General features: G+C 39.3%; 1 protein-coding gene across 1 annotated transcript in view; it reads left to right on the top strand.

The window, feature by feature from the left end:
• LOC150085739 (kinesin-like protein KIF20A) overlaps positions 1-14309 on the top strand; it is a 1052004-nt gene extending 1037695 nt beyond the window's left edge. Inside the window, exon 24 of the mRNA XM_090374670.1 lies at positions 14250-14309. Within this exon, the coding sequence (XP_090230796.1) occupies positions 14250-14309 (60 nt within the window). The remainder of the gene's footprint in view (positions 1-14249) is intronic.
• The last annotated feature ends 11078 nt before the right edge of the window (positions 14310-25387 follow it).

The following is a 25387-nucleotide window of genomic DNA, read 5'->3' as shown; positions in this document are numbered from 1 at the left end:
ACCCCAGGTGCCTTTCTTATATTTAACTTCAACAATTTCTCCTCCACTTTCCTCTCAGTTATTACAAAATTATTAAATGCCCTGTTACAGTTTGATAAACTTCTGGCATTTTTCTTCCCTGATAACTCCACATATGTGAATGTAGATGCAAAATACTCATTCAGATTATCAGCTATCTGAACAGGATCATCAACAGTCGAACCGTCAATATCAAGTGGACCAGGAAGTCCTTGCTGTTTATCTTGGCATCTTTTGCCAAAGATTTTTCGTAATCTGCCTTCGCTTGTCTAATCTTCTTTATGACTTGATTACAGACTAGCTTATATCTGCCATAGGCTTCTGTGTTGCCTGATAATTTATATGCATCCCATACATTTTTCTTCTCTGCCACAAGTCTCATTAGTTTATCTGACATCCAATTAGACTTAACCTTGAGCAATATTTCTTAATCGGTATGGAAAGCCTAATGGCTTCCATATTATCCAAAAATGATGCATTTGCACTAACTTGTACACTAGTCAACTCTCTACATAACCAAACTACTTACAACCTTAAGTAGGCGCTTGGAGTGACTCCTGTTAATGAATCAAACAACACTATGAAAATGCCAACCTTCACTCTGACAACCAATTTGGACTCCACCCAGGATGATGCGCTGAAAACGTCCTACATAGAATCACCACAATAGCTACTACTACTAATGACAAATACTACATGGCAATCTTGGTTGACTTTGCTGGAGCCAAGCATCCTCTAACACATCTGCCAACCTAAAATACCAAGAAATTTGTACAACTGCATTAAGGAGTAACTTATCAACAGGGAAATCTGCATAACCACCACTACCTACAGTAGCATCACTCATCCTGTCCACAGGGCCATGTCTTGGGCCGCTTCCTGTGGAACGTCGTCCTGGATGAACTCATCACAAACTTGGGCGACATCACCGCCTATGTTTTTGCAGACGATCTTACCCCTCACGCTAACTGCAAGTTCCAGAGCACCCCTCGAGGCCAAGGCAAACTATGCCCTAAGGATACTCCTGGATTGAGCCACTCTCCACAAATTGCAGCTCTCCCCTGCAAAGACCAAATTGATTCTACTCAAGGGAATCCTACAGACCACCTGACCTCCACAGATCAATCTCCACTCACGGTCGGATGAACAATCCCTCTGGTCATGGAACTCAAATACTAAGGAATTATGTTACACAGTAAACTGTCTTTTTATCCACACCTAGCTTATCTACATACAAAAATCCACTACTATATGGTCATGGTCACATATGTGAGTGTTAGCAACTGGGGGGGGCTAAAGAAATGCACTCTCTCCTCTGTGTTCCTGCCCATAATTACTTATGGTGCCGGAGCATGGTTTACCAGCATCACCACCGTTAGGAATATTCGTAAACTTGAAACCATCCAGTGCTTTGTTACTCATGAAAACAAGGGCTTGCTGCACAGTTAGCACTCATGCTCTCCAGGGTTTGGCTGAGATCCTGCCTTTAGACAACCTGGAGGTGATTTGCTGCGGAATACACTATCTCCTATCAAGAAGAATTCTGGCCACCATATGATCATTCTCACAAAGAAGATTCCTGCGGAAAAGTGAACCCTCTTCTCTGTACTGACTTAAACTTGGCAGCCGAGATGGAGACACAAGCAAAGGACCAATCATGAAGAAATTTATTCCCCAGATCGATTCAGTTTTCACCAAAGCTCCCTCTTGTTTCTCTCCTGGTCTCCATACTACATATCTTATTATTGGGTATGGTTCTATAAAACAGAAGCTGACCCTGATCGGTATTGTGGAAGACCCCTACTGGACCTGTGGCCAGGAAGAGAACCTGGAATCATGATTTATGTGTGTCCTCACTATGAAGACTTAATATGCAGTTTGATTTCCAAAATACATGATCTCCCATGAGACAGAACATCACTGAGCAGGAATATTACCTAGCTTTTACCAAGTTTGCCCAGGACTTGTTTGCTGTAAGATCACACTTTGCATAGGCAACTGTCTTAATTGATTGGCCTTCTGACCATTCATCTTAACCTTCATCTCTAAAGGATGCTCTCTTTGCTCCAGAAGTTGACAAAAACAGAGCTAGATCAGTACCCTCTAACTGAAAACAACCTTCATGGACATGACTTCCTGCTAACCCTCTTGTAAGGTAGGATGTGCTAACACAGCATACATTTGGTAGGATTCATTACCACCAACAAAAAAACCTCCTCACCTGGACACTTACTTGCCCAAGTGAAGCTGCTAACCCAACTTTTTGGGTAGTACTCCAAGGCTGCATGACCCAAGCAGACCAGTGATGACAACCCCCCAGAAATCTTACTGGGGCTTGTCCCATGCCTAATTTACCTGGTGGAATAACATCAGCTTCACTGAACTTATATCATTAGATCGGGGTTCGAGCCCGTGACCACCAAATATGGAGGACGCAGAGAGGTCAGGGAATGACCACTGCATATCATTGGAGCAATATGGCCTTAGTTTCTAGTGCTCCTAAAAACCAAATAACAAACAAACAACTGAACTTATGGCTGCTGCCTTCACTATAGCAGGTATTCTTTTTTACTTTACCACAACCATTTAAACAGGCACAAAGAAGTCGTTTTTGCAAGAGCACGAGTTGGCCGTATGCATCTTTTTACTGCTAGGAGAAGATCCCCATTTTGCTTACACGGCAGTTCCATATTTACCATTAAGAATATTCTCATTGAGTGTACACATTGGCATTAGCATTAGCAACGGCACATGATGCAAGAAAGTAAGCTTATATAGCATCAGGCAAAAAAAAAAAAAAAAAAAAAAAAAAAAAAAATCCTTATTTTTTTATTACCACCCTCTGTCTTCTCCCACTCAGCCATCCCTTTATCCGTAGCAGCAATTTGGCTCCAATGACACACTGCTCCAATTTGTGCAGCAGTCTTCCGTGTGAAACAGTATCAAATTCTTTTCTAAGATCCAAATATATGATATCAAAGTTATTCTTTGCATCCAGTTCCTTTGTAACTGCATCATAGTATCCAATCAAATTAGTTAGACAAGACTTCCCCTTAACAAACCTGTGTCCAAGCTATAACTGAAGTCTTGTCTAGATGATCCTGCAATGCTTGTTTAACCAGTGCCTCCATTAATTTCTCTGGAACAGAAGTTAAACTAACAGGTCTGTTATTACCTGTGTCTCGCTTTGATCCTCCTTTGTGGGTTGGGGTCACATTTGCACATCTCCAGTCCATGGGTACCTCCCCCGAGTCCAGGAAAGCCCTCATAATTATGGCTAAGGGTTTGCTTACTTCTTTTGCCGCCTCATTTAATATAACTGGATAAATTCCATTCACCCCAGGTGCCTTTCTTGTGTTTATCTTCAACAATTTCTCCTCCACTTTAGTCTCAGTTATTACAAGATTATCTAGCTTTCTGCCAGAGTTGAATACACCTCTGGCATTCCCCTCCCTGAGTAACTCCTCATGTTGAATGTAGATGCAAAATATTCATTTAGTTTGTTAGCTACCTGAGCAGGATCATCAACAGTTGAACCAACAGTATCAAATGGTCCAGTCTGATTCATCTCCTTCTAGAGTTTACACAAGTAAAGAACTCTTTGCTGTTTTTCTTTACATCCTTTGCCAAAAATTTCTCGTAATCTGCCTTTCGCCTGCCTAACTTCCTTTGTAACTTGGTTACAGACCAACTTATATCTATCATAGGCTTCTGTGTCACATGTTAATTTATATGTATTAGCTGTAATAATTTTACATCTAATACATATATGTATTAGCTGTCTAATTAGTTCATCTGACATCCATTTAGGCCTAAATCTCGAACAATATTTCTTTGTTGGTATGAAAAGCCTAGTATCTTCCAAGATTAATTCTTTGAATACTTCCCATTTGGAATTTGCTGTTGGTAACATCATCAGTTGGTTCCACCGTATAGATTTTAAATACTCTCTCAGACCACCGTAGTCACCTTTACGAAAGCAAAAACCCTTCCCTTTACCCTTGATGGTACTTACCTCTTTGAGTGAATCCCACTTCAGCACATTGTGATCACTGCCACCTAGTGGTTCCTTTATCTGCAGATTCTTGATGCATGAAGAATGACTACTGATAATCAGATCAAGAGTTGTTGTTATTTGGTTTTTTGGGAGCATTAGCAACTAAGGCCATATTGCTCCGGGATATGCGGTGGTCATTCCCTGACCTTTCTGCATCCTCCATATTTGGTGGTGACAGGCTTGAACCCCAGTCTATTCAAGAAGCATGTGCTACGCACTGCTGCTCCTTCCCACCTGGCTACCAGATCAAGATTATTACTCCCTCTAGTTGCCTCCCGAACATGCTGCTTTAGAAAACAATCATCCAATAAATCCACAAAAGCCTTACTAGTGTGTGAGTGATGACCAACTCACAAATTCCAGTGAATATCCAGGAAATTAAAAAACCCCCTTTATAAGACACTCTAATTTACTGGCCCACTCCATTTCTCTGTAGAATTGCTCATTATACTCATCAGATTCATTAGGCCTATAACACACACCTACTCTCATTTTCCCTTTCTCAGTGCTTATGTCACACCAAACAGACTCTAGGCGCCTCCGTAAGTCAGGTGGGCAGGAGCAGTGCATAGTACACGCTTCTTGATTAGACCGGGGTTCGAACCCGTGACCACCAAATATGGAGGATGCGGAAAGGTCAGGGAATGACCACTGCATATCCCTGGAGCAATATAGCCTTAGTTGCTAATGCTCCTAAAAAACCAAATAACAAATAACAAAACAGACTGAACATTCCATTGTCCACCCACATTACTATTCAGCTAGAATTGCATGCTTCAATTCACTACTTAACTTACAAAAACTTATGCATCATCGTAAGCCATTTTTAATCCACTGCAGGATGAAAGCCTCTCCAGCAACTTTCCAGTTCCTTCTGTTTTGAGCACTGGCCATCCATTTACTACCCAAAAACTTATGAATTTCATCTATCCATCTCCACCTTTGTCTTCCAGGTTTTCTTCTAACTCCTCTTGGATACCATTCGGTTATTTTCTTAGTCCATCTGTCATCATGTCTTCGAGCTATGTGTCCTGCCAAAGACCATTTTAGTTCTTTAGTTTTGATAAGAATGTCTTTTACTTGAGTTTGCTGCCTAATCCATGTGTTTCTCTTCTTATCTAACAGTCTGATTCCCAATATAATTCGTTCCATTCTTCGCTGTGTAGTTCTCAGCTTCTCTTCCATTCTTTTGGTTAGTGCCCAAGTTTCACTTCCATAAGTCATGGTGGGGAGTATACATTGGTTCATTATTTTACGTTTCAGACAAACTGGGATATTGCTCCTCAGTATGTGACTATATTTCCTGAATGCTATCCATCCAAAATTTATTCTTCTCTTGACTTCCAGCCATTTATCATTATTACAGCTACTTGTCCCAGATAAGTATATGACTCCACCTTTTCAATTACTGCTCCTTCAATCATTATTTCCCTTTCTGTGGCATACTTGTTCATCATTACTTTTGTTTTAGCCATCTTCATCTTTAGTCCAAAATCCTTACTAACTGTGCATAACTGATTAAGATTTTCCTCTAATTCTTTGGGATCGTGGCTTATGACAACAATGCCATCTGCAAATCGTAAATGGTTTAGGTACTCTCCATTCACATTGACTCCTTTCTGCGACCAGTCTAATCTTCTGAAATCTTCCTCAAGGGCAGCAGTAAACAGCTTCGGAGATATTGTGTCTCCTTGACGAACTCCTTTCTCAATTTTAAATTTCCTACTGTCTTTGTCTAGTCTAATAAAGGAGGTAGCACTCTCGTATATTTTCTTCAAAATCATAATATGTGGGGTACCTATTCTCTGTCTTTCCAGTGCCCGAAACATTGTCTTATGCTGTATGGAGTCAAATGCCTTTTCATAATCCACAAATGCCAGGCATAATGGTGTTTTATATTCATTTGCTTTCTCCATTAGCTGTGATATTATGTGAAGGTGATCCATAGTTGAGAATCCTGTCCTAAAGCCAGCTTGCTCTTTCGGTTGATTCTCATCAAGTATTCTTTCTAATCTGTTAGTAATGACCCTTGTGAACAACTTGTAGATGTGGGATAACAAGCTAATTGGTCTATAATTTCCAATTTATCTCCTTTCTTATTCAGCAAAACTATGATTGCATTATTCCACTGCTTAGGCGTCACACATTTTCTAATGCACTTTGTGAAGAGTCTTGCCAGTTTTTGTGTTATGTCTCTTCCTCCCAATTTTAACAACTCTACAGGAACGTCATCTTCCCCCAGAGCTTTCTGGTTCTTCATTTTCTTCAATGCATGTTCTACCTCATCAGGAATAATATCGGTCTTCTGCTATTTGAATTATGCCTTCTCTGTTGTTTATAAGTACACCATCGTTATTCTTCAATTTCAGTATTATTTGTCTTTCAGTATTACTGCTCATGGCTGCTGATTTAAATCCTTTGTTTTCCCTTAATGCTTGTTCCACTTTTATTGTGTTAAATCTTCTTATGTCCTCTCTGAGTCTCTTTCTAATGGCTTTGTATAGCTCAGTATACTCAGTTTTCTCTCTTTCAGTGTTTTTCTTGCTTTTCATTTGTCATCTTTGGTTCATCATGACAAGTGTTTCTTGACTAATTTTTTTCTTCTTTGGATTTTTTTTTCCCTCTCGGTTTCTTGGGCTTTATCACTTTCAGAAAGTTGTAATAGGGCTTAGAGGGGAACAGGTATCCTGTGTGTTATCAGACACTCAGCCTAAAACACTGATGGATCCAATATCTCTCTATTACAGAAGATTTAGGAGAAGTCCGGTTGGCCTGCCTCCCTAAAATCCACTCATGCACACCTTCTCGATGGTAAGCCCTGTTACGTCACTTAGGTGGCAACGAACGTGTAGAGTGGTTCTCTTCAAGACGCCTGGTCAGCGTGAAGAGGAAAAGACCAAACCCTCCAGCAATGAGAGCACAACAATACAAATGGCCCTCAGTCCCCAGCAGCTTTCACTCTCCCTCTTACGGCAGCGAGAGGATCAGAGTGGAAGCAGAGGGTGCTAAGAATCTCTGGGTACGACCAGGCTGCCATGCACAGAAATTGAACTTGGCCTGTTATAACGTACGATCACTCATCGGTGAAGACAGGATATTAGAGCTGGAAAAGGAATTAGAAAATGTGAATTGGAATATCATCGGTTTGGCTGAAACAAGAAGAAGAAATGAATCACTTATAAGTTTATCAAGTGGAAATCTGCTGTACACCAATGGAAATAGTGAAAGGAGTGAAGGTGGAGTTGGCTTTCTGGTCCATAAAGATATAAAAAACAACATTTTGGAATTCAAAAGTGCATCACCAAGGGTGTCAAGACTAATATTCAAGATTTCTAAGAGGTATAAGCTAAAGATTATAATGATTTATGCACCAACATCAAGCCATGATGATGAAGAGGTTGAAGAAATGTACACTGAAATTGAGAGTCTTCTAGATGAGCAGAAAACCCACTACACTATTATTATGGGGGACTTCAATGCTAAGGTTGGAAAAAGGCAAAACAGCGCAGAAAGAGGAACTATAGGAAATTTTGGAATTGGTGAAAGAAATAAGAGGTGAAAGACTTGTGGAATTTGCAGAATCTCAAGGACTGTCAGTAATGAACACTTTTTTCAAGAAAAGGGCGAACAGAAAGTGGACATGGAAGAGTCCAAATGGATTAACAACTAATGAAATCGACTTCATCCTCACTAACAGAAGATATATTGTGAATAATGTTACCGTCCTGAATAAGGTAAATGTTGGAAGTGATCACAGAATGGTAAGATGTACACTTGATATAGATGTAGGAAAGGAAAGGAAAAAACTGACTCGAGTAAATAATACAAAGGTCTTTGAAATAACAGAGGAGGAGAAAAAGCAGTATGTACTGGAACTTAAGAACAAGTTTGAGCTTCTGCAGACTGCTCAGGACCAAGATATCGACGAGGAATATTACAACTTTCTGAAAGTGATAAAGCCCAAGAAACCTATAGGGAAACAGAAATCCAAAGAAGAAAAAATTAGTCAAGAAACACTTGTCATGATGAACCAAAGACGACAAATGAAGAGCAAGAAAAACACTGACAGAGAGAAAATTGAGTATACTGAGTTATGCAAAGCCATTAGAAAGAGACTCAGAGAGGACATAAGAAGATTTAACACAAGAAAAGTAGAACAAGCATTAAGGGAAAACAAAGGATTTAAATCAGCAGCCATGAGCAGTAATACAGAAAGACAAATGATACTGAAACTGAAGAATAGCGATGGTGTACTTATAAACAGCAGAGAAGGCATAATTCAAATAGCAGAAGACTACTATAGAGAATTATACAAGGAGCGAGGGAATGATACCAGCAGTGGGGAACATGGATTGCAAAGTAGCAACACATATGACATACCCGATATTCTTCCTGATGAGGTAGAACATGCATTGAAGAAAATGAAGAATCAGAAAGCCCCGGGGGAAGATGAAGTTACTGTAGAGTTGTTAAAATTGGGAGGAAGAGACATAACACAAAAACTGGCAAGGCTCTTCACAAAGTGCATTAGAAAAGGTGTGATGCCTAAGCAGTGGAATAATGCAATCATAGTTTTGCTGCATAAGAAAGAAGATAAATCAGAAATTGGAAATTATAGACCAATTAGCTTGTTATCCCATATCTACAAGTTGTTCACAAGGGTCATTACTAACAGATTAGAAAGAAAACTTGATGAGAATCAACCAAAAGAGCAAGCTGGCTTTAGGACAGGATTCTCAACTATGGATCACCTTCACGTAATATCACAGCTAATGGAGAAAGCGAATGAATATAAAACACCATTATGCCTGGCATTTGTGGATTATGAAAAGGCATTTGACTCCATACAGCATAAGGCAATGTTTCGGGCACTGGAAAGACAAGGCATAGATACTCCATATATTATGATTTTGAAGAAAATATATGAGGGTGCTACCTCCTTTATTAGACTAGACAAAGACGGTAGCAAATTTAAAATCGAGAAAGGAGTTCGACAAGGAGACACAATATCTCCGAAGCTGTTTACTGCTGCCCTTGAGGAAGCTTTCAGAAGATTAGACTGGTCGCAGAAAGGAGTCAATGTGAACGGAGAGTACCTAAACCATTTACGATTTGCAGATGACATTGTGGTCATAAGCCACGATCCCAAAGAATTAGAGGAAAATCTTAACCAGTTATGCACAGTTAGTAAGGATTTTGGACTAAAGATGAATATGGCTAAAACAAAAGTAATGATGAACAAGTATGCCACGGAAAGGGAAATAATGATTGAAGGAGCAGTAATTGAAAAGGTGGAGTCATATACTTATCTGGGACAAGTTATTAGCTGTAATAATGATAAATGGCTGGAAGTCAAGAGAAGAATAAATTTTGGATGGATAGCATTCAGGAAATATAGTCACATACTGAAGAGCAATATCCCAGTTTGTCTGAAACGTAAAATAATGAATCAATGTATACTCCCCACCATGACTTATGGAAGTGAAACTTGGGCACTCACCAAAAGAATGGAACGAATTATATTGGGAATCAGACTGTTAGATAAGAAGAGAAACACATGGATTAGGCAGCAAACTCAAGTAAAGGACATTCTTATTAAAACTAAAGAACTAAAATGGTCTTGGGCAGGACACATAGCTCGAAGACATGATGATGACAGGTGGACTAAGAAAATAACAGAATGGTACCCAAGAGGAGCTAGAAGAAAACCTGGAAGACAAAGGCGGAAGTGGATAGATGAAATTCATGAGTTTTTGAGTAGTAAATGGATGGCCAGTGCTCAAAACAGAAGGAACTGGAAAGTTGCTGGAGAGGCCTTCATCCTGCAGTGGATTGAAAATGGCTGATGATGATGATGAATATTCCTCGTCGATATCTTGGTCCTGAGCAGTCTGCAGAACCTCAAACTTGTTCTTAAGTTCCAGTACATACTGCTTTTTCTCCTCTTCTGTTATCTCAAAGACCTTTGTATTATTTAATTGAGTCATTTTTTCCTTTCCTTTCCTACATCTATATCAAGTGTACATCTTACCATTCTGTGATCACTTCCAACATTTACCTTATTCAGGACAGTAAAATCATTCACAATATATCTTCTGTTAGTGAGGATGAAGTAGATTTCATTAGTGGACTCTTCCATGTCCACTTTCTGTTCACCCTTTTCTTGAAAAAAGTGTTCGTTACTGACAGTCCTTGAGATTCTGCAAATTCCACAAGTCTTTCACTTCTTTCATTTCTTTCACCAATTCCAAAATTTCCTATTGTTCCCCTTTCTGCACTGTTTTGTCTTTTTCCAACCTTAGCATTGAAGTCCCCCATAATAATAGTGTACTGGTTTTCTGCTCATCTAGAAGACTCTTAATTTCGGTGTACATTTCTTCAACCTCTTCATCATCGTGGCTCGATGTTGGTGCATAAATCATTATAATCTTTAGCTTGTACCTCTTAGAAATCTTGAGTATTAGTCTCACACCCTTGGTGATGTAATTTTGAATTCCAAAATGTTGTTTTTAAAATCTTTATGGACCAGAAACCCAACTCCACCTTCACTCCTTTCACTGTTTCTATTGGTGTACAGCAGATTTCCACTTGATAAACTTATAAGTGATTCATTTCTTCTTCTTGTTTCAGCCAAACCGATGATATTCCAATTCACATTTTCTAATTCCTTTTCCAGCTCTAATATCCTGTCTTCACCGATGAGTGATCTTACGCTATAACAGGAAAAGTTCAGTTTCCGTGCATGGCAGCCTGGTCGTACCCAGAGATCCTTAGCACCTCTGCTTCCACTCTGATCCTCTCGCTGCTGTAAGAGGGAGAGTGAAAGCTGCTGTGGGCTGAGGGCCATTTTTTTTTGTCATGCTGTCATATGCTGGAGGGTTTGGTCTTTTCCTCTTCACGCTGACCAGGCGTCTTGAAGAGAACCACTCTACACGTTCGTTGCCACCTAAGTGACATAACAGGGCTTACCATCGAGAAGGTGTGCATGAGTGGATTTTAGGGAGGCAGGCCAACCGGACTTCTCCTAAATCTTCTGTAATAGAGAGATATTGGATCCATCAGTGTTTTAGGCTGAGTGTCTGATAACACACAGGATACCTGTTCCCCTCTAAGCCCCTACATAAGGTGCCTCCGTAGCCAAGTGGGCAGGAGCAGCAGTGCGTAGCACACGCTTCTTTTTTAGATCGGGGTTCGAGCCCGTGATCCACCAAATACGGAGGATGCAGAAAGGTCAGGGAATGACCACCGCATATCCCCTGAGCAATATGGCCTTAGTTGCTAATGCTCCTAGAACACCAAATAACAAATAACAAGCCCCCACATACTTGGAGATGATGCCAATTTATCAGAGCTTTTTACTTAACTAAAAATGATCAATATATACAATCACTTATAGACCTATTTCCTTTCATATACTGATCTACACTTCAAAGTAATAGGGGCAATTTGGCCAAGTAGCCCTTGTGCCATTGAATCTAAATCCAGCAACAACAGTTCATGAAAAAGTGTTCATGTTTCTAATAATAATAATCTGTTTAATAGAATATAGTCATTACTAACAGCTAATGAAATTATATCTTCAATATTATTTGTTAGATGTAATAGGGCCAAGTTGCTTCTGCACCAAAAACCTCCAAACTACAAGTACTACATGTGACTTTGCCGTTTAGAACTTGATTATTCTAGATGCTGCATCTTCTTCTATCTTCAGCTCTGTTCAGCACACCACCAAGCTGAATATTCTGACTTCTGTCCAGTTTACACTGATAGCTCTCAGAGTCTGACCTATTGTATGGGATCAACTGTTGTCCTTCCAGGCACTACTATACAGGCCTCACATAAGGCGTTCAATTAACACGATATTCATTTAACACTATTTGAAAAATGATACCACTTTTCATTTTACATGATGCAAATTTCCAGTTAACGCGATCTTTTTTTTTTTTTTTTTATGCGATAGTTGAAAAAGATTTGAATCGCGCTTTAAGCTTACCGCAAGTCGTACGGTCAATAAACAAACATTTGCCTGCTGCCCGCCTCGGTGTGTTCCATCAACCATCAGAAGAAGACGTGTTTGTCTCCTGCTAATAAAGTCAATGCAGATTTGCATTTAAAAATTCTGATTTTTAAATGAGCCAGATGAAAATGTTACCGCGAAGGAGATAATGGTAAAAGAATTAGATGAAATCTTTCGTATCGCATAGAACCTCAAACAAAAGGTTTGATGTTCTTTGCGATATTTATTTCGCCAGGGCCCAGAGAAGATTGTTGTCGGCTATCGGAAATTGATTGATGAAAAGAGAAAGTCAACACTGTTCAAATATTTCCGCAACAGTAATTTCTTCATTGTGTATTTTATGTCAGAGGTTCCCCAAGTTTCTCGTTTCACGGTGTCTTTAATGTCTCAGTAATTTTTTCAAGGCGCACCCAGACCAAAAGAAATACCTAACAGTTCCGTTTAGTAGTTAAGTCCAAACAACTTAATAAGAAATGCTGAAACTGTGAACTACCTCTAGCTAGTAGTTCGCGTGTTGTCCGATAGACGTAGAGTATCACTGTGTTTCCCTCAAATTTAAAATATTCTGCGGCGCACAGTTTAAGAACCACTGTTTTATGCAATAAACATTTAATTCCATAATTATTTTCATTATCTTTTACTTTATATACAGTTAAAAAGTTATTTAAAAGGTATTTTTAAAATTCTTTATGAACATTCCAGAAGGTCAAGGACCAACTATAATTTTTCCTATTGGTTATTCTATTTGATTAATGCGTTTCCATTTTGCGCGATGCGCTCGTGGGACGAATTAATCGTGTTAATCGAGGCCCGCCTGTACATATAGCAGATATCTTCTGAATGCAACGTATACACTGAAAAACCGTACACTGTAGAGTCAGCCTTGGATTATATAAGATGTCATCAATACCAGTGGTTTATTATATACACCTGTTCTTTGAGTTTTATCCAGGATTTATCAATGATGAGATATACTACTCATCCAATTCTGTACCAGGCTCATCAGATGATGTGCCCTCTCTATGAGGGAATATTTGATATCCACTTCTGTATCTCCAACCACATTGGACTTAGTGGAAACAAGTTGGTTGATACTGCAGCCAAAACAGCTGCTCCCACAAATAATCTTGGACTGCAATTCTGTCAGTCCCTACACACTGCAGTCAAATAAATGTAATTCAATGTATTCACAGTGGCAAGGTTCATGGCATGGGCCTCTAAGCATCATACTATAAAATTAAGCCTGTGATTAGAACGAGGCAGCCTGCTTCACACAGGAGTTGTAAAGAGGAATTTCTTCTTTTCTTGCTCAATCTTGCATAGGACATAGTTATTTGGCACATTCCTTTCTGCTGAAGTTTGATGGCTCTCCTGTGTGCAAGCAGTGCCATCTTTTAAATGTTAAACATGCTTTAATTGAAGGTTCAAATTTTAGAATTACTTGTTTTACTGCTTTTAACCATATACATTCAGTCAGATTTTATCCAACAATGACCGTGTTCAGCAGGTCATTTTTTGCAAATTATTAATCTGCACACACATAAAAGTTAGTTTTACTCTAATACTGTCTTTTATTTCTTTCTATACATGTAACTTTTTGTTTTGATGTGGTAACCTATTTAAAATTTTACCAAAATACTACATTTTTGAAATTATAACTTTGTCCTGGCACATAATCCCCTTCGAAAATGAAAATTCTTCTCTTTACCTTTAATTACTGTAATTTCTTTGGATTCTTTCCATACCACAATGTTATGGTAACTGCGATTACTGACTCCTTAACTTGAAGTTTAATGGATTTGTGATTGCTTAAAAATCTCAATAATGAGGCATGCATATTTTTGAAAGATTTAATTAGGAAACAGAACATATCAGAATAACTGGTGAGAGAATAAGATGTTATATATTTTTATGCAAAAGCTAAGGTCATATTTGGAATCAACATATCCAATTTTGTAGAGAAACACTAAGAAACGCTCTCCTTCTTTCTGATTTAGAAATGTATTCTTACCACCAATAAAACAAAACCCTTGGTTACTTTAATTCCAGTATTGTTATCTTATCTTGTTAGATTCAGTAAGAGTAACCAATTTTTAAACCAACATTTTATTACCAAATTTATTTTTATTAATAAGATTATTAAAAAATTTCTTTTAGAGAAAAAAGGAGAAACCTCCAAGTCCTACTTCTGTTATTTGCAGCTTAAAGAAGAAATGAAAAGTAAATTTATATACGAATATTTTTAGCAAGTACTTTGTTTCAAAACAAATTGTTTTTCATTGAGTAAAATACTTGGAATTTATAATGTTTATTTTATTCATTACTTAAAATAGAGCCCTGTGTGCTAAGTGATTTAGTGACTAAGTTGAACTTTTCCAAAGCAATTGATATAGCATTTCCTCCTGTCATACACTGATTCTAATTTTTATGTATTCTTCCTTTTTATGTGACACCATACAGAATACTAAACTCATTGAAAGATTGTCCTCCTTGAGGTCACTGAGGAGGAAATCTGCTCCAAACTAAAATCACTAGGAATGGTAGTCGTTAAATAATTTCCCTGCTTAAGGATGGGAACTTGGTACCAACAAGAAACCTCATCCTTATGTTTAACTCTAGAACATCCCCAAACTCAATAAAAGCTAGGTATATCATCAATATTAGGCCATACATACCAAACCCACTGCAATGTTTTAAATGCCAAAAATATGGGCATTCGCAGATGGCCTGTCATGGAGTGGTTGCTTATCCTTATTGCGGTGCAAAATACCATGAATGCACTGCATGTACAGCAACCAAATCCACTTTAGTCATATGCGAAGGTGAGCACCCTGTGTACTCCGGGGCATGCCAGCAGTGGAAAGAAGAAAAAGAGATACAAAGGTTCAAGGTGGAGCTGAATATATCCTATCAGAAGGCAAGGAAAGCAGTGAAACCAATAAATAGTAAAAAGCTTAAATATACAGAGAAAGTTGCATGTAAACACTCTATTGCTGCGCAGACCAATGTCTATCCCATCAAAAGAGTCATTCATACCAATCGCATGCTATTTATTGAGTTCTTAATAACCCACACAAAAAATCCAGTCAGCTGCCACTCCAATATCAATACCTCCTAGCGCTCCCCACCCACTACAGAAACCAACTACTTCATTTTAGTATATTAAGATGTGGTGTGGACACACACTGGTCAGTTGGACTTAACCCCTCATCAGTATGGGAATGAGCAGCAAACAGGCACTCCAACATAGGGATCCCTTTCCCTATGAACTTTCACTCATACCGCCAGGGTTGGTTGTTCTATTGCAGCATTTCCCAAACTTTTTTAGTAACGGAACATCTCACAATATATTTATGGAACACAAAACACAAGTTTAGCAGGTATCAAAGAACTATTTGCTAATATTTTATTACATACACCACACTGTGCATCAGGAGCACTTTTTTTCCAACACATTTAAAGCCTAAATTCAAATAACTGTCATCAAACTGCTAGCTTGGGGGGATACAAAGACTAATAGTTTAACAGTAACCGCAGGCAGGGGTGAAGGTGATTCTTGCACAACTTCTATTAGAATAAGAAGCGACCTGGAGCGAGGGGTGTTGGGGGTTTCAGGGACGGATGGCAGTCATCCTGGAATAGTTGGGTATATGGGATGTGTTAGGGTAACAAGGAATAGGCATAGGAGCATGTATGCTTGCATGTATACCAATGCTAGAAGTATAGTAAATAAATTTGATGAATTTGAAGTGTTGGTCAAGACATCAAAGGCGGATATTGTTGGGATAGCAGAGACGTGGTGTCACAAAGATATAAGGAATGCAGAACTGGAATTTGGGGAGTACAATGTGTACAGAAAGGATAGACAGGACAGAAAGGGAGGAGGTGTTATGCTGTTAATTAAGAAAAACATAAAATCAAAAGAAGTGCATCCAGTTGATATAGATGGACAGTGCACTGTTGAGTCAGTTTGGTGTGACATAAGCACTGCAAAAGCAAAAATAAGAGTAGGAGTGTGTTATAGGCCTAATGACTCGAATGAGTACAATGAACAATTGTACAGAGAAATAGAGTGGGCCAGTAAATCAGAATGTCTTATAATGGGGGATTTTAACTTCCCAGATATTGACTGGAACTTGTGGGTTGGTCACTCACACACTAGTCAGACTTTTGTGGATTTATTGGATGATTGTTTTCTGCAGCAGCATGTTCGAGAGGCAACCAGAGAAAGTAATACTCTTGATCTGGTTATCAGCAGTGATCATTCGTGTATTAAGAATTTGCAGATAAAGGAACCACTAGGTGGCAGTGATCACAGTGTGCTGAAGTGGGATTTACTCAAAGAGGTAACTACCGTCAGGGGTAAAGGAAAGGGTTTTTGCTTCCGTAAAGGGGAGTACAGTGGTCTCAGACAGTTTTTAAATTCTGTACAGTGGGATCGACTGACGATGTTACAAAGAGTAAATTCTAAGTGGGAAGCATTCAAGGAATTAATCGTGGAAGCTACTAGACTTTTCATACCGATGAAGAAATATTGTTCAAGGTTTAGGCCTAAATGGTTATCAAATGAACTAATGAGACTCGTAACAGAGAAGAAAAATGCATGGGATGCATATAAATTATCAGGCGATGCAGAAGCCTGTAGCAGATATAAGCTAGTCTGTAATCAGGTCACAAAGGAGGTTCGGCAGGCAAAGGCGGATTACGAGAAATCTTTGGCAAAAGATGCTAAGAAAAACAGCAAGGATTTCTTTACTTATATAAACTCTAAAAGGAAGGGGATGAATCTGATTGGTCCACTTGACATCGATGGTTAGACTGTTGATGATCCTGCTCAGATGGCAAACAAACTGAATGAGTATTTTGCATCTACATTCACACGTGAGGAATCATTACAGTTTGAAAATGGAAGAAGGTTATCAAATTGTAGCAGTGTGCTTAATGATTTTGTAATAACTGAGAGCAAAGTGGAGGAGAAATTGTTGAAGTTAAACATAAGAAAGGCACCTGGGGCGGATGGGATCTATCCAGTTATATTAAAGGAGGCGGCAAAGCAACTAAGCAAACCCTTAGCCATAATTATGAGAGAATCCTTGGATTCAGGGGAGGTTCCCACGGACTGGAGATGTGCAAATGTATCCCCAATTCACAAAGGAGGTTCGAAGGGTGACACGAATAATTACAGACCAGTTAGTTTAACTTCTGTTCCGGGTAAAATAATGGAGTCACTGGTTAAAGATGCATTGCAGGATCATCTAGACAAGACTGCAGCAATAATTCAGACACAGCATGGGTTTGTTAAGGGAAAGTCTTGTCTGACAAATTTGATTGGTTATTATGATGTGGTCACAAAGGAACTGGATGCAAAAAATAATTTTGATATCATATACTTGGATTTCAGGAAAGCTTTTGACACTGTTGCGCATGGAAGACTACTGTACAAATTGGAGCAGAATGGTATTAAGGGTAAGTTGCTACAATGGATAAAAGGATGGTTAAGTGGGAGAAGACAGAGGGTGGTAATCAATGGGTGCTGCTCTTCGTGGACTAATGTTATTAGTGGAGTCCCACAGGGTTCGGTGTTGGGTCCACTGTTGTTTTGTATATTTATCAATGATACTAATGAAGGTATATCAGGCTTAATGTCGAAGTTTGCAGATGACACGAAGGTTGGCAGGGTTGTTAATGACAGTAATGGCAGTGTGCTACTGCAACAGGATCTAGATAATTTGGGCAGATGGGCTAAGAAGTGGCAACTGAAGTTTAACCTTGACAAATGCACAGTACTGCATATGGGTAGAAGTAACCCCAGAGAAACGTACCAACTGTGTGGTACTACACTTAAGGTGGTAGAAAATGAAAAAGACCTGGGAGTAATTGTGCAGTCAGATATGAAGTTTTCTGAGCAATGTAGACAGGCTGCTAGGGCAGGTCATGGGGTTTTGTCAATGATATATAGGAATTTTGCTAGCAGGGAAAAGGAGGTGATTGTCCCTCTGTATAAGGCAATGGTCAGGCCACGCCTTGAGTACTGCGTACAGGTCTGGAGGCCTCATTTTAGGAAGGATGTAGATTTGCTTGAGCGTGTACAGAGAAGAGCAACACGATTGGTGAGGGGAATGAAGGGATCCTCTTACCAAGAGAGGCTTAAGTTTTGCAAATTGCAGTGGCTGGAGACTAGGCACCTGCGCGGTGATCTGATTGAGGTCTATAAGGCCTTGAATGGGTTGAGCACGCTGAATTCTGATGGGATCCTCCCACTTGTTCAGAATACGAACCTACGGGGACATAAGTTCAAATTAAGAAAGGATAGATGTAGAATAGATGTGCGGAAATTTGCCTTTAGCCAGCGGGTGGTTAATTGCTGGAACAAACTTCCATCTGTCGTTGTGGAAGTTGATAGATTAAATAAATTTAAGGAGGAACTGGACAGGCATTTGGAGGGAATGGTGTGATTTTTTTTTTTTTTTTTTTGGCTGATGCTGCATAAGCTCCTACATTTGCTTTCTTGCATCAAGTGCCACCACCACTACTACTACTACTACTACTACTACATACTTTCGTTTTAGTCTTTTATTAGTTGGTTCCTGTTTTTTTCACATCAAATTTTTGGTACAAAAAGGGTACAATTGTTCAGCTTCACTTTGAAGTATGACAATATCGTGTTCATTTTAATTTACCACAGTTGCAATACTAGAAGTACTTGCTTCTCGTTTTAAAGTTCCTTTTTTCAACCACAAATCCATGGTCATTTATTTTAATAATAATATTTCGAAATACTGATAATTATAAAAAAAAATTTATACAAGGAAGTGAGTTTAGTTATGATATCGGTTCTCTTCCCGCTTTCATTCCTATGTGCTCCAGGCCAAATTGCATATGAATGGCATGTGTTATTTGTAATGCAGCTTTCGGGATTTCCCCCAACTTCACATTACAAATAACACTATAGCAGCATTTCCCAAACTGTGTTCCGCGAAAAATAGTAATTAATAATTAAAAAAATAAAATAAATAAGTTTTGCATAATTGTAGCATACACCACTTTTGTATCATTATAATTTTTAAGATTTTTTTTTTTTTTCGGTTATTAATATACTTACATAGACTAATAATCAAATAGACAGCGGAACACTTTATTTTGGTAGACTTTGCACAGAAAAGTATGCGTAGATGTCATTATCCCTACGTATACTTTTCTGTGCAAAGCCTGCCAAAATAAAGTGTTCCGCTGTCTATTTGATTATTAGTCTATGTAAGTATATTAATAACCGAAAAAAAAAAAAAAATCTTAAAAATTATAATGATACAAAAGTGGTGTATGCTACAATTATGCAAAACTTATTTATTTTATTATTTTTTTTAATTATTAATTACTATTTTTCTCGGAACACAGTTTGGGAAATGCTGCTATAGTATTATTTGTAATGTGAAGTTGGGGGAAATCCCCAAAGCCGCATTACAAATAACACAATACTACTGAAACCAAATGAGTAAGAAAAACCACAAGGCGCCACCAATAACACAAGAGAAAATGGATGTTGAAGACAAGGAGGTACCAAATGACTCAATCCTGGAATTCTTTGCCGAAGAAGAAGAAATGGATGCTGGCCAATGCCCATTCTTTCCAAAGAGAGAGAGAGAGAAATCCAGAACTGAGAAAATAAAGTCCTCAGCCCTTCAGAAACCATCAGACAGACCACCAAAATCTAAATAATGACCACACTAAAATTCTTACGGTGGAATTGCTGTGGATTCCTTCAGAATGATGATATAAAGGCTCTCCTCCATAAGCATGAACCAACATGCTTAAGCTTACAAGAGACCTATTAAGAGCAAATGAGGACCCTCACTGTTGATTTATTCAAAAAGAGAGAACTGGGGATGGACCTGGCTACTCTGTGGCCAGGTCCATCCCCAGTAAACCATGCGTTTCGAATAAATCAAACACCATCCCCAATAACTATGGATATGGTTAGCCCACCATACTTGTGAGTAACCACACTCCATTTCAGGCTATTCCACTTACCACCAACTTAGAGGATGTAGCAGTTCGGCTTACAGTAGGGTTCCTCTTAACTGTATGCTCCATCTATTTGCCATGTAAGAATGACATGCCCCAAGATCTCATTAAGCAATTTCCGTCCCCTTTTCTGTTACTAGATTTTAGTGGACACCGTACTCTCTGGGGTAGAGCTGGCATCAATGGAAGGGGCCAAGCTATAGAGTGCATGCTCGCAATGATCTGGCTCTGCTAAATGTGACACAACTTTTTTTCACATGCCTACCTGTACATTTACCATGATTGATCTGTCTATATACTCCTATTTGTAAAAGGTTAGGTTAGCAAGTGAACACTACGTTAAAGAAAATATTTATGGTAGTGTTCACTTGTTGTTGTTCCTTGAAGTTGTCACAGATATTCTCTCAGACAAGCCAAACAAGCTGTACTTGCTACCTGGCAGTCTAAAATGCTGATGGAACTGATGTTCGGGTGACATTCAAGTAAAGTAGACCCAATTTCAACGAAGTCCGGATGGTCTCTGACAGCCAAATCTTCTGCTTGCAACTTCACAATGGTGGGACTGTTAGTAATCCTAGGTATAATCTCCATGCACAAGCACATGTTTTTCCTTCTGCTTGGAAATTGGCTCATATCCAGCCAGTTCCTAAAAAGGGTGACAAATCCTTCCCATCCAATTATTGTCCTATTGCAATTACTTCTACTATTTCTAAAGTAATGGAGAAATCAATTAACAGCCAACTCTTAAACTACCTAGAAACCTTCCGTTTGATCAACGATTGCCAGTATGGATTCCATCAGTGTCGGTCCACTAGTGATATTCTGTCTTGTGTTACCCATTTATAGACAAATTCATGTAAAAGTTCGGTGAAAAACAAGCTTCCATCTTATGGTTTGCCAGCTGTTTTTTGTAGTTGGTTATCCAGTTTTCTCTCGTTTCGTTCACTGAGGGTGATGGTAGATGGCTCTCTGTCTTCTAACTTCTCCACTAATGCTGGTGTCCCCCAAGGTTCAGTGGAAGACCTTCTTCCATTGACTGGAAATCCTGTCCATAGTTTTGCTGATGAAAGCACATTGCATTCCACTTTCTATTTTAAGAAACCTTGCCCTGTTCAATCAGCTTCAACTTCTCGAATATCTGCTACCAATTCCTTGAATGCTAATCTCCAGGTCATTCTCCAGTGGGTCAAAGACAACTTAGTTGATTTCAATCCTTCTAAAACTCAGTCTTGTCTTATATCTCGTAAAAAGAATTCTTCTGCTCCTATGGTTATCTTTGGTGACACTCCGATTTCTAGGCAAAATGATATATCTCTTTTGGGGATTACCCTGACTTCTAATCTCTCTTGGCACAAGCACATTACAAATATTGCTTCCTCTATATCTAAAAAAACTTGGTTTTCTCTTTTGCTCTTGGTGTAACTTTTTTTCCAAACAGCTGTTCACTCTGTACAAATTGCAAATCTGCCTTACCATGGAATATCATTCCCACATCTGGGGCGATGCCCCCAAAACCTCTCTCAGGCTTCTATCTTCCATTCAGAAGAAGGCAGTTAGGTTAATTAATGACTCCTCTCTAACAGAGTCTCTCCACTCGCTGTCTCATAGACATACTGTTTTTGCTGCATGTCTTTTCTACAAATACTTCCATGGGCACTATTCTTCTGAATTAGCTTCTATAATTAATGCTCTCTCTTTGAAAACATCCAAACACGTGGTGCCAACATCCGTTTTCTGGAACAACCTTCCTTCATACGTATTTCCTGAAAATTACAGTCTACAGAAGTTCAAGTTTAATTAGCATTAGCATTAGTAGAGGCATTTGATGCAAGAAAGCAAGCTTATGCAGCATCAGCCAAAAAAAAAAACCCACTTCCACTTCACCCCTCTGTTCGTTCAAAATACCTGTCCAGCTGAGCCTTAAACTTATTTAGGCTATCAACCTCCACCACAAGGGATGGCAGTCTGTTCCACCAACCAACCACCCGCTGGCTAAAGGCAAATTTCCGCACGTCTATCCTACATCTGTCTTTCCTCAATTTGAATTTATGCCCTCTCAGGTGATTTTTCTGAGCTAGAGGAAGAATCCCATCAGCATTGAGCATGCTTAAACCATTCAAGGCTTTATACACCTCTATCAGATCACCTCGCTGGTGCCTAGTCTCCAGACACTGTAATTTGCAAAACTTAAGCCTTTCTTCGTAAGAGCACCCCTTTGTTCCATTCACTAATCTTGTTGCCCTTCTCTGTACTCGTTCCAGCAGCTCTACATCCTTCTTGAAATGAGGCCTCCAGACCTGTATACAGTACTCTAGGTGTGGCCTGACCATTGCCTTATACAATGGAATAATCACCTCCTTATCCCTGCTGGAAAAATTCCTGTATATCATTGACAATACTCCATGAGCTACTCTTGCAGCCCGTCTGCACTGCTCAGAGAACTTCATATCTGCCTGCACAATCACCCCCAAGTCCCTTTCATTCTCCACCACTGTCAGTGCAGCACCACAGAGTTGATACGTTGCTCTGGGGTTGCTGTTTCCCATGTGTAGTACTTTACATTTGTCAATGTTAAACTTCATTTGCCACCTCTCAGCCCATCTGCTCAACCTTTCCAGATCCTGTTGCAGCAGCATAGTGTCAGTAGTGTCCTTGACAACCCTGCCAACCTTTGTATCATCTGCAAACTTGGACATTAAGCTTGATATACCATCATCAATATCATTTATAAATACAGAAAACAATAATGGACCCAACACTGAGCCCTGAGGGACTCCACTAATAACATTAGTCCACGATGAGCAGTGTCCATTGATTACCACTCTCTGTCTTCTCCCCCTCAACCACCCCTTTATCCATAGCAGCAATTTGCCTCCAATGTCACACTGCTCCAATTTGTGTAGCAGTCTTCCATGTGCAACAGTATCAAAAGCCTTTCTAAGATCCAAGTATATAATATCAAAGTTATTGTCTGCATCCAGTTCTTTTGTGACTGCATCATAGTATCCAATCAAGTTGGTCAGGCAAGACTTCCCCTTTACAAAACCATGCTGTGTCTGAGCTATAACTGAAGTCTTGTCTAAATGATCCTGCAGTGCTTCTTTAACCAGTGCCTCCATTAATTTTCCTGGAACAGAAGTTAAGCTCACAGGTCTATAATTACTTGTGTCAGCCTTTGATCCTCCTTTGTGAATTGGGGTCACATTTGCACATTTTCAGTCTATGGGTACCTCCCCTGAGTCCAAGGAAGCTCTCATAATTATGGCTAAGGGTTTGCTTACTTCCTTTGCTGCCTCCTTTAATATAACTGGATAGATCCCATCCACCCCGGGTGCCTTTCTTGTGTTTATCTTCAACAGTTTCTCCTCCACTTTACTCCCAGTTATTTCAAGATTCTGTAGCTGACTGCTAGAGTTGAATACACCTCTGGCATTCCCCTTGCTGAATAACTCCTCATGTGTGAATGTCGATGCAAAATATTCATTTAGTTTGTTAGCTACCTGAGCAGGATCATCAACAGTTGACCCATCAATATCAAGTGGACCAATCTGATTCATCCCCTTCCTTCTAGAGTTTACATAAGTAAAGAACTCTTTGCTGTTTTTCTTTGCATCCCTTGCCAAGGATTTCTCGTAATCTGCCTTCGCCTGCCTAACCTCCTTTGTAACTTGGTTGCATATCAACTTGTATCTATCATAGGCTTCTGTGTCATGTGTTAATTTGTAAGTATCCCATGCATTTTTCTTCTCTGCCATATGCCTCATTAGTTCATCTGACATCCATTTTGGCCTAAACCTTGAACAATATTTCTTAGTCGGTATGTAAAGCCTAGTAGCTTCCAAGATAAGTTCTTTGAATGCTTCCCATTTTGAGTTTGCTGTTGGTAACATCATCAGTTGGTCCCACTGTATAGAATTTAAATACTGTCTCAGTCCATCGTAGTCGCCTTTACGGAAGCAATAACCCTTCCCTTTACCCCTAATGGTAGTTACCTCTTTCAGTAACTCCCACTTCAGCACACTGTGATCACTGCCACCTAGTGGTTCATTTATCTGCAGATTCTTAATGCATGAAGAATCACTGCTGATAATCAAATCAAGAGTATTACTCCCTCTAGTTGCCTCCCGAACATGCTGATGTAGAAAACAATCATCCAATAAATACACAAAAGCCCTGCTAGTGTATGAGTAACCAGCCCCCAAATTCCAGTCAATATCTGGGAAATTAAAATCTCCCATTATAAGACTCTCTGATTTACTGGCCCACTCTATTTCCCTGTACAGTTCCTTATTATACTCATCAGAGTCATTAGGCCTATAGCACACTCCTACTCTCAATTTTGATCTCCCAATGCTTATGTCACACCAAACTGACTCAACACTGCACTGTCCAGCGATGTCGACTGGCTTCACTTCCTTGGTTTTTATGTGTTTCTTAACTAATAGCATAACCCCTCCCCCCTTCCTATCCTGTCTATCCTTTCTGTAGACGTTGTACTCCCCAAATTGCAGTTCTGCATCCCTTATATCTGTGTGACACCACATCTCTGATATCCCAACAATATCTGCCTTTGATGTTTTGAGCAATACCTCAAATTCATCAAATTTATTTACTAAACTCCTAGCATTGGTGTACACGCAAGTATACCTGCACCTGTTTCTATTCTTAGCTACCCTAACACAACCCATGTGTTTATTTGTACCGCAATGACTCCCAGCAGTCTCTGAAATTTTAACATTAAGAGACAGCAGTCTCTTAATGTTAACAAATATCTTCTTTTGTCTTCTCAACCTGATGCCAAGCACTGTACTAAATACTATAGGTCCTAATACCTCTCGTGTTTGGGGTTTTCATACAAAAAAAAAAAAAAACTTCATGTGATATCCACCCTTTTCAATGGAAGACCAATGCACCCATCTAGGATACCACAGTGGAAGATTGATCGTGCTGACTGCAATGCCTTCAAAGATGTGGCATTGTTTAATACCACTACAGTCAGCAAGGAGTCAATTAATGATGCAGTAAGCACATTATAGACAGTGTTGTCCAAGCAGCGGGAATTGCAATTCCAAAGACATTGATTTGGTTTCCACCAATTCCAAAATTGGTGGTGCCAAATACACAGCAGCAAGAAACACTCAAAACCAGGCGAGGGTATATTTCATCATTACCCCAACACATATAACCTAAGAGCCTTCAAATGTGCATGTGCCAAAGCATGTTACATAAGATGTCTGAGTCAGAATGAATCTTGGATCCACCTCACATCTTCA

This window comes from Mastigoproctus giganteus, chromosome 5 (assembly GCF_048544385.1).
Source record: "Mastigoproctus giganteus isolate SK-2022 chromosome 5, ASM4854438v1, whole genome shotgun sequence".
NCBI classification, from domain to species: Eukaryota; Metazoa; Arthropoda; class Arachnida; order Uropygi; family Thelyphonidae; genus Mastigoproctus; species Mastigoproctus giganteus.
This window is presented reverse-complemented; position numbering and strand designations above follow the sequence as displayed.